At 39.1% G+C, this 16,428-nt stretch overlaps 1 protein-coding gene across 1 annotated transcript in view; it reads right to left on the reverse strand.

The window, feature by feature from the left end:
• Positions 1–1,600: 1,600 nt before the first annotated feature.
• Positions 1,601–16,428, reverse strand: part of vstm2lb (V-set and transmembrane domain containing 2 like b) — a 38,946-nt gene continuing 24,118 nt past the window's right edge. The window contains exons 2-4 of the mRNA XM_066702631.1: positions 9,529–9,698; positions 8,323–8,367; positions 1,601–2,622 (exon numbers count right to left, since the gene is read on the reverse strand). Of these exons, the coding sequence (XP_066558728.1) occupies positions 2,287–2,622; positions 8,323–8,367; positions 9,529–9,698 (551 nt within the window). The 3' untranslated portion in view covers positions 1,601–2,286. The remainder of the gene's footprint in view (positions 2,623–8,322; positions 8,368–9,528; positions 9,699–16,428) is intronic.

Here is a 16,428-nt window from a genome sequence, read left to right on the forward strand (position 1 = left end):
TGAGTATTTCACAATTTGCTCAGTTACTGGGATTTTCAGGCACAACCATTTCTAGGGTTTACAAAGACTGATGTGAAAAGGGAAAAACATCCAGTATGCGGCAGTCCTGTGGGCGAAAATGCCTTGTTGATGCTAGAGGTCAGAGGAGAATGGGCCGACTGATTCAAGCTGATAGAAGAGCAACTTTGACTGAAATAACCACTCGTTACAACCGAGGTATGCAGCAAAGCATTTGTGAAGCCACAACACGTACAACCTTGAGGCGGATGGGCTACAACAGCAGAAGACCCCACCGGGTACCACTCATCTCCACTACAAATAGGAAAAAGAGGCTACAATTTGCACAAGCTCACCAAAATTGGACAGTTGAAGACTGGAAAAATGTTGCCTGGTCTGATGAGTCTCGATTTCTGTTGAGACATTCAGATGGTAGAGTCAGAATTTGGCGCAAACAGAATGAGAACATGGATCCATCATGCCTTGTTACCACTGTGCAGGCTGGTGGTGGTGGTGTAATGGTGTGGGGGATGTTTTCTTGGCACACTTTAGGCCCCTTAGTGCCAATTGGGCATCGTTTAAATGCCACGGCCTACCTGAGCATTGTTTCTGACCATGTCCATCCCTTTATGACCACCATGTACCCATCCTCTGATGGCTACTTCCAGCAGGATAATGCACCATGTCACAAAGGTCGAATCATTTCAAATTGTTTTCTTGACCATGACAATGAGTTCACTGTACTAAACTGGCCCCCACAGTCACCAGATCTCAACCCAATAGAGCATCTTTGGGATGTGGTGGAACGGGAGCTTCGTGCCCTGGATGTGCATCCCACAAATCTCCATCAACTGCAAGATGCTATCCTATCAATATGGGCCAACATTTCTAAAGAATGCTTTCAGCACCTTGTTGAATCAATGCCACGTAGAATTAAGGCAGTTCTGAAGGTGAAAGGGGGTCAAACACAGTATTAGTATGGTGTTCCTAATAATCCTTTAGGTGAGTGTATATATATATATATATATATATATATATATATATATATATATAGACATAGATATATAGATATATAGATATTGTTTATATTACAGTGACAACTTTATTTTGCAGGTGACAATGTTTACTGTATTGAAGCATTTGCCTGCTATAATTCATCACACAAGCAAAATATGAAACTTTCAGTCTCCATATGGGAGAAAAGTCTGTCACCTTCTTATCTTAATTCAAATTTATGATGAATGTTGAGATCACATTTGTGCATGGGATACGGTTCAGAAATATTATAAAAGATAGATACATTTTCTGAATGGGGAAACTTCCAAGTGTGAGTAATCTCATTATTTATCAGCAAATATATTCTCTCCCAAAACATGTTCCATTGCTTATCCCTAATCAAGCAATGGCAGAAAACACTTGGAAAAGAAATGTATTTCCCAGGCCAGCAATTGTCTACCTCGAAACTTTATATATATATATATATATCAGTGTAAATAAATAAATAAAATATAATTTTATTTATTTATTTATGTATATATTTATCTTATTTTTTATATACATTTTTTATTTTAAATCACAAACCAGGCAAGGTAATATGGTGACATGGAAACCAATCAAATGCGGGTTTTGGGTTCATGTACAATTCATTTAATGTGATAAAGGCATATGTTTTGGGTGAGACCAACATTCTAAAATAATTTTAAAAAGGTACATTGTTCTTTACATTGATCTCTTACAAAACATCAAAGCAAAAATAACAGAAAAAGGAGAACCCTCCCAACATACAAAGCTCAATAAATATTTTGTCCATAGGAAAGCGTAAAATGTTAAAATTCAGATTTTTGTCCATCCAGAAGCAATGAAAAGTGTGGCATTTAAAAAACGAATCTCTCCTCTTTGTGTAGACACTGAATCACCCCTTCACTCCTCTCCCATGTTTGGCCTCACCCTAGAACGATATAAAAATTATGGAATACGACAAAATAAATAAATAAAACAACTTTTTCCGGAGCAATGAGGAATATAGAGTGACTGAATCTGAAATTCATCATGCCAATCCTTTTAGCCATCTCTGAAAGAATGAAAACATAATGGAAATAAAAATATATATATATATTAATAAATAAAACTAAACCCCCCAAAGTCCAGTTGTCCTTCCCACTGATGAACAACAAACATTCTTATAAAGATATTTAACATGCAGTCCTTTTTTAAATTTTTGTCGTCATTTTGATTTCTTTTATACAATTTACACCGAAGATTTGCTTGGCTCTTGCTGGCTGGGTGGCACTACGGGACACGGCTGTCAGTGCAGTCATTGTCGCTGTCTGCAGATCGTTTCTTCAGTTCCCTGCCCCCTTTGTGGTGGCTGTGAGCCTGGGAGGGAGCGTGCTTGGCGCGGTCATTGGCGTGGCTGCCCGGCTTGGTGTCCTGAGATCCAGATCCGGGGTGGTGCAGTCCAGAGCTCTGCTCAGGCTCCACTTGGAGGTAGGCCCGAACCTTGTGGTGCCTGGCCTTGCTGTCGCTGAAGTCAATCACCCGGCACTCGTATGTCCCCTCGTCGGAGGGCTTGATGTTGGACAGACGCAGCTTGTGGGAAATGTTGCTGCCCGCTACCTTCACCACCTGGATTCAGGATGACAACAGAGGGGGATTACAACCATAATGATTGATTTGAGGAGTGCAAGGAAAGGTTAAGAGAACTATGCATTGATTTTAACAGGATGTACACACCCACACACCACTGGTCCTTTTAGAGCTTTCCCATTTATTTTCAAATATATATTCACATTTATTATTGCCTTGCACTGCTAAAGAAATGCATCTGACCATTCAGGTTTACCGCACACAGGGAACGGTGTCTTGTTAATATCTTCCCTCTTACTTCACCTATACTTAAAGGTTGGCCAAGTTCTCAAGGTTTATTGCCGGTTCCTACAATTTTATTTGAAGTGCAGTTGTGAAATTAGATTAACAACCTCTGCCTGGAAGTCTTTATTTTTAGCCAAGAAAGCCTGAGACTAAGAGGCTGTGTGATTTCCTCTTATCTGCCCTTTGGAGAGAGGCCACGTGTACCTTATTCATCCTCACACTGTCAGACTGGAAATATAGGGAAAGTGCATAGTACACACAGGGAGATGCACTGTTCCGAGCTGCAAATTAAAGTACTCACAATCCTTCATTTGAAACTGTTATTCAATTATTAGTTTATTGAATACATTATCCCTTATTTATCAGTGATATATTTTCAGAATTGGTTGAATACTTATTGAAGAAAGAGCTCATAAATTTAAAAGGGGAAAGTTATAGCACCAGCCCAAAACTTGGGCTCCAATCTCCTGTCATTTAAGCTCATTTTTGCATGTTGTTGGAGATTCTGTGTTGCTTTTTCCCCCCACAAAACTGACACCCATTGTCACACAAAATGACATGCGCTGTGATTCGTGTTGCTAGAGTGCCACTGGCTGATGGCTCAATCTATAAGTGATGATGGGATTGTTTATATGTATGTTTTTACAACACGGGAAGATATTGGATTTCAAAAGGAAACTGCAAAAGTGTACTGAAGCCTTGATTACCATCATAAAAGCATAGATGAACAGCTAAATGCAAACACAACTTGGTTAATCTGCAAAACAGTTATTTCAAAGCATAGATAAGCTTGGAGACAACAACAAAACATTCTTCTTCGATGGCAGGGTATATATCCTCTTGTGCTGTAGCGCTGTGAAAAAGAGACAGGGATGTCCACAGAAACAAATCAGAACAAATAACATCCCGAGGCGCTGGGGTGCCTGCTGTGTTGAGCTCCATCAGTCCATCCATTTTGCAAATTTGAGCTCTGCGAACATAAAACAGCTCAGAGAGATTCACTTAAACTTCAACCGGCCTGCCTTCTGTGTTGCTCAGGCAGCCATAGAAATCAGACTCGTGTTTAAAAAGACAACTGCCACACAATAAAAGCAGGAGCTCCTAAGAACTAGCAATTAGCGAAGTTCTCCAAAATGCCTGGTCAAATGGGAAACAAATTGGAAAGAGGGACAGGCTGGAGGCCTCTTTTAGGGGTGACCATGTGTACATGTTTGTGTGTGTGTGTGTGTGTGTGTATCTTGAAATAACATGTTTTTGTTTGTTTGTTTGTTTCTTTTAATGGGTTAGTGGACATAAAGAGGACATTGATGTCATTACGAGACTAAAAACTGTGAAAACAGCCTTGTAGAAGACTGGATTTAGTACATTTCCCCAAGAGCTAGTTGTGTGTGAACAGATGTTTGTCAAAAATTGGGATCTTCAGCCCACTGTGGGTTATCAAAGCCTAAGATTATTCACCTGGACAGAATTTGGGCTTTGTTGTTGTTCGTGTTGTTAACGGAACACTGTTAGCTTTGCTATTGTGATTTCACATTGGCATGTTTTAACTGATAACTCAGAAGGGATTAATTCCAGCAATTAGTACAACATAACAGGATTACATGCTTATGATTGAAAAGGGAAAGGGATTATTAAGGGGTGTGGGGGGAAGATCCTGGGAATTTCCTGGAGCTTCAAAAAGGGTCTGAAAATGAGATAAGAGCAAGATAAGTAGTGGGGGGAAAAGGGGTGATGTTTATAAAGAAAGTAAAGACAGAGATGCGTAACTCTCTAGCATAAACGGCCTGAAATAAGTTACCACCACTAAAATATTTCATTCCATTCTTCTCCTCCAAAACCACACCTAGAGGAGAGAGTGGGATGTTATCATAAAACTGTCTTTTTGCCATCTGTGGTTGGCCACCAGCCAGGCCTGTACTGTAGAGCAGTGAATTGCAGGGTTTCCAAATTATATAAGGAGTTATACATCATTGGGTTGTTTAAGCTACAATAACACACCTAATTTTGTATTGGCCTTGGGAGATATTAAACTGATGCATGGTCTAATGCATGAACCCTTTGTCATAAAATGTTTTAAATGCAAACTGAAAGTGAATGTGTTATACTTACAACTTTAAAAACTTTCACATAGAAAGTAAAGGACAGACACATTAAATATATACTTTAAACAATGTGGTTATGCATACAACTATATTATTCAGATTTGTTTTTTTCCCCTTCCTTAAAAAAAAACATCAAGTCAACATACATTATGGAGATCTTGATACACTGAATAAAGCAAAGCCAAATGACTCTTACATTTTTCACACTGGCAGACATCCCTTTAAGGCTTTAGGTGACTGTTCGCTAAGAAACTGGCCCAGCTGGCTTAGAAGTATATAAATTGATATTTGCTCTATGAATCTCATGTAATTTTAAACCTCATATAATGCATATTCCTAGCTTATGTCTGACCTTACATCTTGTGACCCAAACACTGAGTGTATTCATCTTTTCCCCAGCGGAAATGCAGTCAACATAAATTATGTCTCAGAACAGAAAACACTGGAGCTCTCATGCAGACTGGAAGATCCCCTGCATTATAATCCCTGTCTTTCTCTAGACACCAGTGGAAATAAATACCACCAAGTCCTTCAGCTAAGGAGACCAGATGGTCCCACACTCGCTGGGACTCTCAGAGACAGTTCAGCATTTGCGAATCCCATCCAAATTGGGCCAAAAAGCACATAAAAGGAGAAATAAATGTATTAGGTCAGATCAGAAACTCTCAATTGGAGTACGTGCCCAGGTAACTGAGGAATGGATTAGTTTAAAAAGATGTTGGAAGAAAACAGCCTTTCAGTTTCTGCAGGCTTGTGTCAATATGTTTAGTTTATAAAGTGCTTTTTCTCTGCCTGTCTTGCTGTTGCTATTGACTCAGCAGAGGGATATAAGTGCTACTTTAGGGATATCAGACTACTTTTACCCCGCATAGAGGCCGCCATGCCCCACACATTTTAAAGAAGAAGTGCTTTAGGAACAAATGATCACCTGCCAGCAATAACCAATTCCAGCATCAGCAAAACAATTTATACTGGATGTGACATAGTATTGCACTGCAGAATGGGACCTCATGCTTTCTTTTTAAAAGGTAAATCTTCATTACTTTAACCGAAAAAACTGTGGCATCTAGTTGCATTCTGTATTTTGATGGTTTTATGAAAATGCTGTAAATTGCCTCATAGGAGATAGCAGTGTCAAACCCTGTGACTGAGTTGCAAAGTTATCATGATCAATTTATAATAATAATAATAATAATAATAATAATAATAATGGTGAAAACAGAAGCCAAGAATGGTGATTCCTGACATTCAATGTAAAGAGTCATAGTAAAAGCAATGCCAAAAAAAAGAAACGTCTTTTAAAGCATCTGGGTAAATAGATTAGGTGCTAGAAAACATTCTGCAGTGTTTAGAACGCCATGATTTTCCAGTAGACGATGAGATGAAATGAGAAACTGCACCAGCTACGCCATGTATCGTAGAGTGTGATTTTGATCTAAACATAAAGCAATGAAATGGTGCAACTGCAGTAGTAAAGACAAAAAAAAGAAAAGAAAGGGAGATATTGAAATAAACAAAAACATTCTTCTCCATCATTATTTTGTCAGCAACAGCAGCAAATAAAAACCTCAAGGTGTTTGGCAGCTAAAGGTTGGCTACTGGATTTCCCCGACTGCTGTAAACGTGTAATGCACTGTTAAATCTAGAGAACTTTAATATGCCTTCAAGTAGTTTAGCTGCACACAGAATGAAGTTAGAGCAGTGCAAACACGGGAGGGGGGTGTTAAGCCGTATTGACTGTGTAATCTGGGTCATTCGCTGCTATACATAGGGAACGACGCTCTTCCTCGGTTTCCTCCTGCTGAAATGAGAGTAAAGTGGCCCGAGTGTGTCAAAGTCAATAACACAACAGCCCTGCTGTAATTGAAATACAACTAGCAGCTCTTACAAAAGCACCTTTCCAACAAAATGTCCATCTTAAACTCTAATTATGATATTGTCAATTTCATGCCAAGAATACAGGTTGTTCTTTTAACATGTACCTCCTTTTTTCCCCCCGATACTGTGATATAAATACAACTATGACATCAAAAATATGCCTTCAGTGATGGAGATATGTAAGTGCCCTTACAATCAGACTTCTCCCAGAAAGTAATTTGAGTCAGGCGGTTATATTGCCAGGTTTTTGTTCATGCACTGTTTTGGAACCGAGCGCACGCTTCTAATTATCACAACTTATTTAAGATTATGAATTTGGATTTGTGTTGCGGGATGTAAATTGCCTTCTGCTGGGTTTCTGCCTCAGCGTAATTAAGAGGAGATGAGGAATAATCATTAGGAACACCCATGTGGAGAGAATAAAATCTACATTTCATACCGCCCAAAGCCCGGCCACCTGGGTGTGAATGCTTTTGTTTTGGAGAGGGATGAAATATACAGGAAGATCATAACATTAGGAGGAGCTGTGTGTGCAAATCTGCAGACAAATAGTATCCTTTCATACTGAATTTCCAATGATTATTATGATTTTTTCTCTTTCCTACTTGCCTGTGTTTTAATATGCATCAGTACCGTTTTCATCACATACTCATGTTTTATATGTTGCCATTTTAAATATTAAGCACGGGCTGAATACAGTATGTGAAGGTGAGAGTGACAGCAAACAGGTTTTCGAACCATGTGACCGTCTCAGACTATGGACTCATGTACTGACAAGACTGTAGCTTTGATCATTGGACTCTGCTCACAAATGGAAGATGGTTTTTCTCTTCTCCTAAATCCACCCCTCATCTTGTTGATTCTGCAGAGTTAGCACCCACCTCATTAAACAACCTTGTGCACTTTGTGGTTTTGAGAGATTTGTTGGAGAATCAATTCCCTCTATCTTGTAGTAGCATAGAAACTAGTCACGTAATAGTTGCATGACCCCAATTTTACGGTATTACAAACGCAGTAAAAGAAAGCATTCAAAAATGACATGCTCTCGAGATCACAGTATGGAGCGTTTTGTGTAATGTATGCTACCAATACAACTAGATCTGGCACCCTGGCAGACATCTTATTTTACAGGCCAAATGAAAACAAGGGTTTTCCCAGAAGTACACTTGCCTATTATTGAATGACAATTTCACATTTTAAAATACTTCCTGGCTTAGGGCAAAATCAAGGCTTCAGTACATCATGCATCCCAGTTGATCACAGACCTCATTCCCTGCCAGAAAGACCTACTCCATCGTTTTCTCTGTGACCCCTTAAATAGAGTTAATTTGACATTTCCACACACGCTTGTACTTCTACTGTTACAATTCCCTTCATCCATTCTAGGGCTACACTTCATGGCCGGTGTACAGGTGCACATCTGCAATGTTTTGAATTAGGATACTTTACTTTACAAAAGGAAAAACAAACTCACGCTAATTTTGGTTGCATCCTTTGAGTTCTCCTCCTGGGGTATGATCTGTGTTAAACAAAAGAACAAAAATAATGAAACTCAGTAGCAATAACCAACTAATAGGAGATAGGTGGAATTACATCAGTTTCTGTGGGAAGAATGGGTGTATTGGTATGGATGTACTATATGGTTAAATAATATTTACTTTCATTACAATATTCTTGAAGATGTTGGGATTATGTTTACTGCCTAACAAATCACTGTGGACTAACACCAAACCTGAAATGAATTGCTTAAATATAAGAATATTGTAAAGATCCACTCTTTGATGTCACAAAATGTTCTACTGACGTTAAATATCCCAGACAGTGTCGAGTAAGATATTACTTTTTTTAGAAAAAAAAATTGATCCTCTGGAACATTTACTGCCGCATTCTTTTCAATGCAATAACTACTTTGTCACTATATTTTCCTTTTAAAAAGTATAGAGAATATGGTCAGCACTTTTGAATCGCAGATTATCCCGCAGATTATATACATTATATGATTATATGCAAAGTGCAGTGTGTTCTCTTGCTAACAACCCTGAGTCTAAAACTGCTACAACATTGAAAATTGGCAATTTTATCAACAAATTATTGAGTGTCTGGGTTGACTAAGGCAAAAATGATAGTGCTATATTAAAGAAAGCTTCAAGATAAAATACACAGCATAAAATACAGTGCAAACTTTTGGGCTCTAGTGGGTATCATGATTTATGCAGAAGCGCCGTTTCTTTAATCTTTTTATTTTTCATCAGATCAAAGTGAGTGATGACACAGCAGGAGATTGGCAACTTCCCATCCTCCAAAAGTCTGATCTGTTTCTCAGCAATGCAATGTTTAAACTGTGTATACCAAGGGACTGGTGCTGCTTCCAGAGCGAATGTTAAAAAAAGAGATACCCATACAATTACAGAAAAAATTGTTTTGTTGTGTCCTGTAGCACAAAGGGTGGAAAGGTTTGATTTATGTAGGTCAGTTGTGATATCTTTAAAAAAAATGTACAACACCTTCCTATCATAAGGTATAGTTCATCAAATGATCTATACCTATAAAGTATATGACATACCCAGATAATACATTATTTTGTGTTGTGTTCGTATATACTCAACAGTTTCGGAATATACCACTCTAAAGGTCTTAGATAACGAGTGAATGAACTCATGAATATGCACAGTGGTTTCACCTGGTTGGTGGTCCAGGTCTGCTTCTCTGTCCAATCCTTGTGATTCCTGATGTACCACCACTGGATCTCCAGGGAGTAGGAGGGGGAGCCAGCCCCCCGGAAGGAGCAGGCCATCTCCACATCCTGGCCACTGCGTGCTGTGATGTCATGGGGGACCTCAGTGAAGAGTGCTGTGGAGGACGACAACAAAACGAGAACAGGACCATGAGAACACCACACCAGCAATGATGGCGGTTGTCCATCATGGCTGGGAAAGAAGTTGTGTGGGAATTTGATTCAGGTATTCAAAATTCATTATAAGGTAACTGACTGATAGACAAGATAGAAAGGCTCAGGGACAAAGTGTTCAATGTAGTTTAAAGGCATTCAGATCAGAAAACAACCTTTCTTCATACAGAGGGTTGTGGGGGACCTGGAAGAAATGCTCTAGGCAGATTTGTGAAGTCAACTGCTTGAGACCATTCAAGAGTGGAGCTGATGCGATTCTCACATCGTTAAGTTACTATCTACCAACATATAATGATGGTGTGAATGATCTTCTCCTGTAGGCAAGCTTTCTTGTCTTTATCCCCAACCCTTGTGGCACTGATGTGACTGTACTGGACGGGTTTGGAGAAGAATATCTTTCTTAAATGGCATATTATGAGGTTATTTTGAGGGCTGTTATTTTATTGTCTGGTTTCCTTTCTTTCTTTCTTCAACTAATTGGATGCAGCTGGTTTCATACATTGCTGTTGCTTCATGAATCAATTGACTTATTTAAATTTAGACTTCAGACACAAGGGAGCATTTTCCAAATGCCAAGTTTACTGCATTTTTTTATTTTGGATAAAAGAGAGGACCTAAGGGTTATACCTAAAGAGAGAGGTTTCAAGTCCCTGCAGCAACACTTAAATTAGTATTCTGATTTTTTTATTACAGTTGTAAACCATGCAATCTTAAAATGTTTAGCAGCCAGTCATTTGTATTAACCTTAAACTTCAAGAGACTTCAAGAGTTGTGTGTCTACAGTGTCTGAGGAAAAATAAAGAAAGAAATCCCGGTGTGAGCCAAAGAGCACAGGTGTAAAGATTGAATTTCTCGGACCTCTCTCTGATTCAAAGAACCATATAATAGCACCGAAACAAGTCAGAGGAAAGTGATGGATTTTAAAGATTTGAGTGTTTCCTCTGGATTTAGTCGCGGTGTTCTGCTGCACCCCAGTGATCAAGCTGATAGTTGCCAAACTGACAATGTCTGCCGATGGGCAAGGGAATCAATTTCAAAATCAATACGCACATGTCATCCACAGTTTGGTCAAGGGGCACATCAGAGAACTTCTTCAGAAAATTAAGGCCCCAGCTGAGGAACAATTCAGGGACTAAGGGGCACTTGATTGTTGTGTAAAGGAATAAAGAATGTTTACGGATAGGAAGTTGTCAGGAGCTGAATTACATGTAGGAGGAATGTGATAATTGCTCTAAGGTAATGTCTAACATTTACACTGTATTAATTCAATTAAGTAGATCAGCGCTTGGATAGACATGCAGATTAAGGGTTTCAATTTGAAAAGTAATGTCACTGACATACTTTTTTGTAGGTGTATCTTTAAATTTTAAATTTAAACCATTCCTTATTACACCTTCCTATTAATATTGCCTACCCAGGCTTTATAACACTGACAGGGAGTCTGCTTTTACTGCCTTCATTTGATAATAGCAGGAAAAGACTGTCTCCAATACAGCTGTGGTCTTCCCAAGTGAAAACACAAAAAGGTTTGTTGGTAAGGAAGAACAGATAATGCTTATGCCAAGACTGTTAGGGAATTCATAACATGGTATTAAAAAAGCTTACCAAATGAGCTGCATTTCCCTACTAGACAAAGAAAATGGTGAGGACACAAAATAGGTTTTTAAACATGTGAAACTGTGGCCATCATGTCTGAATATCATTATAAATGTCTTCATTATGACGTCGTTCCTGGCAATTGCAGAGGGACACTCTGAGGCTGTGCACTCAACCCAGTGAGAAGAAATACAATCACGTGACTTGTATTGGCTCTGCTCAGCTCCAAACAGGCTCTTTAATCTCACACTGTAGAAACTAGCCTTTTGCAAATGAAGACATTGGTCGAGATGATCCCCACACATCCACCTATTAACTATAGAACAGACAGAGACAAAATCCTCTTAACTGCTCCCTTAAACAGATTTTTAATTTGCAACTAATCCCCTTGATAAAGATGCAGCCAGAGAGAGGGCTACTGCCTCTTCTGGGTTTGCTTGGGCTCGAGGCAAAGCATTCTGGGAAACTCTCCCAGCTCTGATGCAAAACAGTCTGTAAGTGACTGTTTCTGGTGAGTCATGAGACACATTCCTCACTTTTGATTGTGTAGCTCATTAGCTTCAATTCATCCTGCTGGAAGTCTGAGTTATTTATTCACTGGCAGAAAACAAACAGACAGAAAATCCTCAAAGGAAGACGAAACAAGTTTACTTTAGAGGATTGAGGTCTATAACTGTTAGTTTTGTAGCATCAACTTTTGTTTTATAATTGCTTCTCATTCCACATGTCCACAGGAAGTATGGAAACAGTACTGATTGGTAAACAGGATAAAAGCACTTCAAAATACAAAAGTGTTTCAAAATATACAACAGCAATGTATGCTTCACAGTCTCTGAATAAACAATATACTTTGCCAGTATAACTTTAGAGGGCAATGAAAACCTATAACAACTAGGACATTTACTGTTAGAAAACTCTTAAAACAAAATGCTGGTCTTGCACCTACACTCAATGAATAGTATCAGATAGCACTCTCTTGTGATTCAGTCAGCCTCAGTCACTGCAATGCAATGAGTAAAACCTCAAAATTAGAAAAGGGCTATGAAGCCTTAACAAGGATGAAGAAATGCAATAAGAAGCAAAATTATGTTGTCGCCCCCTTGTGTTATAGAGTGATAACGAGGAATGTGTAACAGTAAATTTGTTACAGTAAAATTTTCATAATTTTTCTCCTCACATTGTAGAAATAAACCCATCTGGAGCAATTGGTAACTTCCATGACTTCCATTTTGCATTATTAATTCTCAATTGTTTTGTCTTTGTGAACAGAAGATGACAGCTTAAATGTAGCAAATCAGAAGTACTAACTGGTTCAAAACAGAGAGTAGAACTGAATTTTCACTGGGCACCTCTGAATAAAATAAAATGCATTAGTGGAAATAATCATTGGATTCCTTTGACTGGATATCATCAGAATCCAGTACATATATTTCATTACTGTTTTGATGTCTTCAATACAGCAGTTAAGTGGTAATTTATTCAGTTTTCATACAATGGAGAATTCCCCTCCTTTGTCCGGTAACAAGAGTCCTCTCTCTCTTTGGATGAATAAGGGAGAAATAAGAAGCAGGATGAACTGGATCCCATTTTGTAATCTAGACAATGAAACAAGCTTTTAATAACAAATGTACTCAATGCCCAGTATCACTGGACTTTCAAAATTGAAAAGATTAATATTTTAATATCTGACGACTCACAAACTTCAAATTCTGTATTTCCCGCCCATTTCGGGTTTTATATACTTTCATGGCCTTTTAAATATAACCTTCTCGTGGCTTTTTATCCCATAGTTCAACTGAAAATCATACTACAAACCCATACTTTTGTTAGCCCTCACAGCACTGCATGAACGAAAGCCCAAATACCACAATGTTAATGCAAAAATGATCATTTGTGATGCTGTTTTATCTCGTAATACAGAAGGGTTATATTTTACACTTTTTCATTAGTGTAGTGAACATTAATGACATTAAAAGTTAGGTCATGTTAGAGCATTCAACACTTCACACAAGAATATAAATAGTATACTAAAAGCACTCACAATTGAATTGTATTTACTTTGCAAATGAAAGTATCCTGTCCTTTAATTGTGGCTATAATACTCTTTTACATTCTACCACCTAGAAATATGAAAACAAGCTTACTTAACAAAACAGCCTTCAGTTCTTGCATGTGTGAGCTGTAAGTCTCACTAAAGAGGTGCAAAACAGGTGCTTTAATGTTAGTCTTACCATGCAATTTCATTTTTAAGAAATATGCACTTTCCACTTCCTCCTCTCAGTGTGATCACCATAATCCAATGGCAAGAAACAAACTGCTGTATTGAGGATCAAACATCAATTATGACATATGCAGGTGTACAATGGATGCTGTACAGAATACATTACTTCTCCATAGGTTATTATATCATTTTAGTGTCTACACCTACTGAATGTTCTTTACATAAAAGGACCATGTACAGATCTGTCAAAAACAATTATCATGGCCAAACTGAGGGGACTCGAGGCCAGAAGCTTATTATTATTATTATTATTTTAAAGCATCACAGTCTTGATATAAGAAGTGTTCTATACAGATGTAATAATAGAGAGAGATAATAATAATAATAATTTTAATTCACTAGGAGTGAATATTTTGTCTTCATTATCCAGAGACTCTAAGGGATTCTACTGATGGAGTATAGAAAATAGCCTTAAGCCACAATTATCCCTCTGACAATTAAAAACCTATTAGACTTGGTACAGGGCTAACCAAATTAGAGGAATTAAAGGAATACTACATAACAGAAGAAGAGGAAAAAAAAAAAAGTGTCAATCAGGGTTCCTGTGTGGATATCATCCCGGCCTCTTGGGAATATCTACTGAGCAAGTGTTCGGAAACTGTGGGCCTTTATTCTTCTGTCTTGTCGCCTTTTAACACAAACAGGGACTGTGCTTTGTTTCTCACATGGCCATGCTTTGAACCTCAAGCCCACTGACATGGGGGTTCAAACAAATCACGAGAAAAATAAAAATAAAAGGGCAACCGCCAGATAATAGCAGTGGGCTGCTCGTCGGGAGTACGGGGAATGCACTTCACACACTGCTTTGAAATGTGAGGCACGTAAAAATGAAACGGCAATCAAGTCAAGCCAGGGGAGGCTTTGACTGCATTCTCCTCTTTAAATGTAAGAACACCCTTCTCAGCCCACACTGGCTCAAGAGCACTGATCTTTAGGCAAAACTGTAATTGATATTCTATCTCCACACAGGATCAGTGACACTCTGAACCAGGGAAGTGTGCCAATGCTCAGAACCCCCCTGTGGGGTCTGCCCTGTCTGTCTGCTGCTGTACTCACCCATGCAGGAGGAGGAGGAGGAAGAAGTGGGGGGGCTGGTAACACGCACTGCTGCTACACAATAGAATTAGTCCTTGGCAGATCTGCATTCTGCACCTGAGATGCCATTTACCCATGTCAGTGCATTCTAACCTCTCACCACCTGCTATCTTATCAGGCTAGTAAGAGGAGGAAGAGAGGATTTCTGTATGTTACTTTCTCATGCACTTGACAAGCTGAAATCAGAAAGGAGAAAGAATGCCAATAAGATTAGGGTTGTACTCCTGTCACACTTCAACATGGTCCGTGTGCGCTGCATTACACAACACATCAGGAGATCTGTGCTGCAGAATGCCTGCATCAGGTACCTCACGGTGTGTTCGCCAGGAGGAGATTTAAACAGGCCTGTAAACTGTACACGGTTTGCATGTTATTCCCTATTCCTCAGAGTTTAATTGTGGTCTATTCCACATGATGATGTTGATATGAGAATTAGACCCTGCAGAGCCACACCTAATGGGTTCTTGTCTGCAGCTCCACTCCTGTATTGCCATAAACATAGAATAGCGTTGCCAGACTCTTGCTCAATGCTGTAAAGAGGAACAATGGTGTCTATTAGGATGTGGCTTATTTTTTAGGCTGCTTCCCTGATGCTGCAGCTCCTAGGCCCTCTCCCGGGTGCCTGAACAGCCCTGCCAGTTAAAAGTGAGTGGCAAGCCTTCTGCTGAAAGAAAAGGGGGGAGACTAGGATACTTCAGTGCCGAGATAAAAGGTGCACATCATTAAAATACATAACTGCAGGAGGAACAAGAGCGGAGCCCAATTAAACCCAGCTGGCTAAAGATGGATAGGCTGACTGGGGAGACTCCAGGATGCTATGCTCATTTCTGAACACACCAAACGCTTTGGAATAACTGCTAAATGGATTTTAAATAGCTTTCAGATGTGCATGGCTAAGTCCCTCACCTCACATTGAGTAAGCATGGGCAGTATGAGTAAAATTATTCGGTACCAATGGCTAGCAAACTAGCCTGTCCATTTTGAGCATGAGATGCCTAATCTCATAAAACGATAGGCTGTGACCTGCACATGACCCAGGCGACTGTCACAAGACAAACGACCATCCCATTCCCTACAGTCCTGATGGAACAAAACAAAAACAAAAACAGTGCTATTTACAGAAGGACAAATGCTTCCTAAACTACAAATGTACATTTTGTATACAGGGCCTCTCGTATCATTTCATTTTCCAAAAAGTTGGTGGATTAACAAATTTGGTGGAGTAATGACAGTAAATGTCTTATGCATTGATGTAATGTCAGTCACCTTTTTGGTTTTGTTCTCATTATTTTAACTAATTAATTGGTAGTTTGTTAAGAGGGGGATATAAAGGCACAGGAGGGAGAACACTGTATTGAGCGCCATGCTGAGTGCCACTTGAGAAATGAGCAGAAGCTGAGAAGCTGCAGAGGGAGAAAAGTACATTTAGAAACTTACAGATTCAGAGTTTGGTCAGGTCTGAAAGGGACCTTGAACCAAACTAGCGGTTTTCTTCCATGATTGCAGCTGTGTGCATATTGTGCAGATCAAATCAAGTAAGACAGACAAACCCCTCTCTCTAAGCAGTTTTAACATTTCCCCCTCAAATAATACTGCATGGAAACAACATTTAGTTCTATCTACCTTATCTTAACGGGGTGGGACATTAGAAATAAGGTGTTATGTTTTACCAAGAGGGATACCTTTGACATTTGTGTACA

This window comes from Amia ocellicauda, chromosome 4 (genome assembly GCF_036373705.1).
Source record: "Amia ocellicauda isolate fAmiCal2 chromosome 4, fAmiCal2.hap1, whole genome shotgun sequence".
Lineage (NCBI taxonomy): Eukaryota > Metazoa > Chordata > Actinopteri > Amiiformes > Amiidae > Amia > Amia ocellicauda.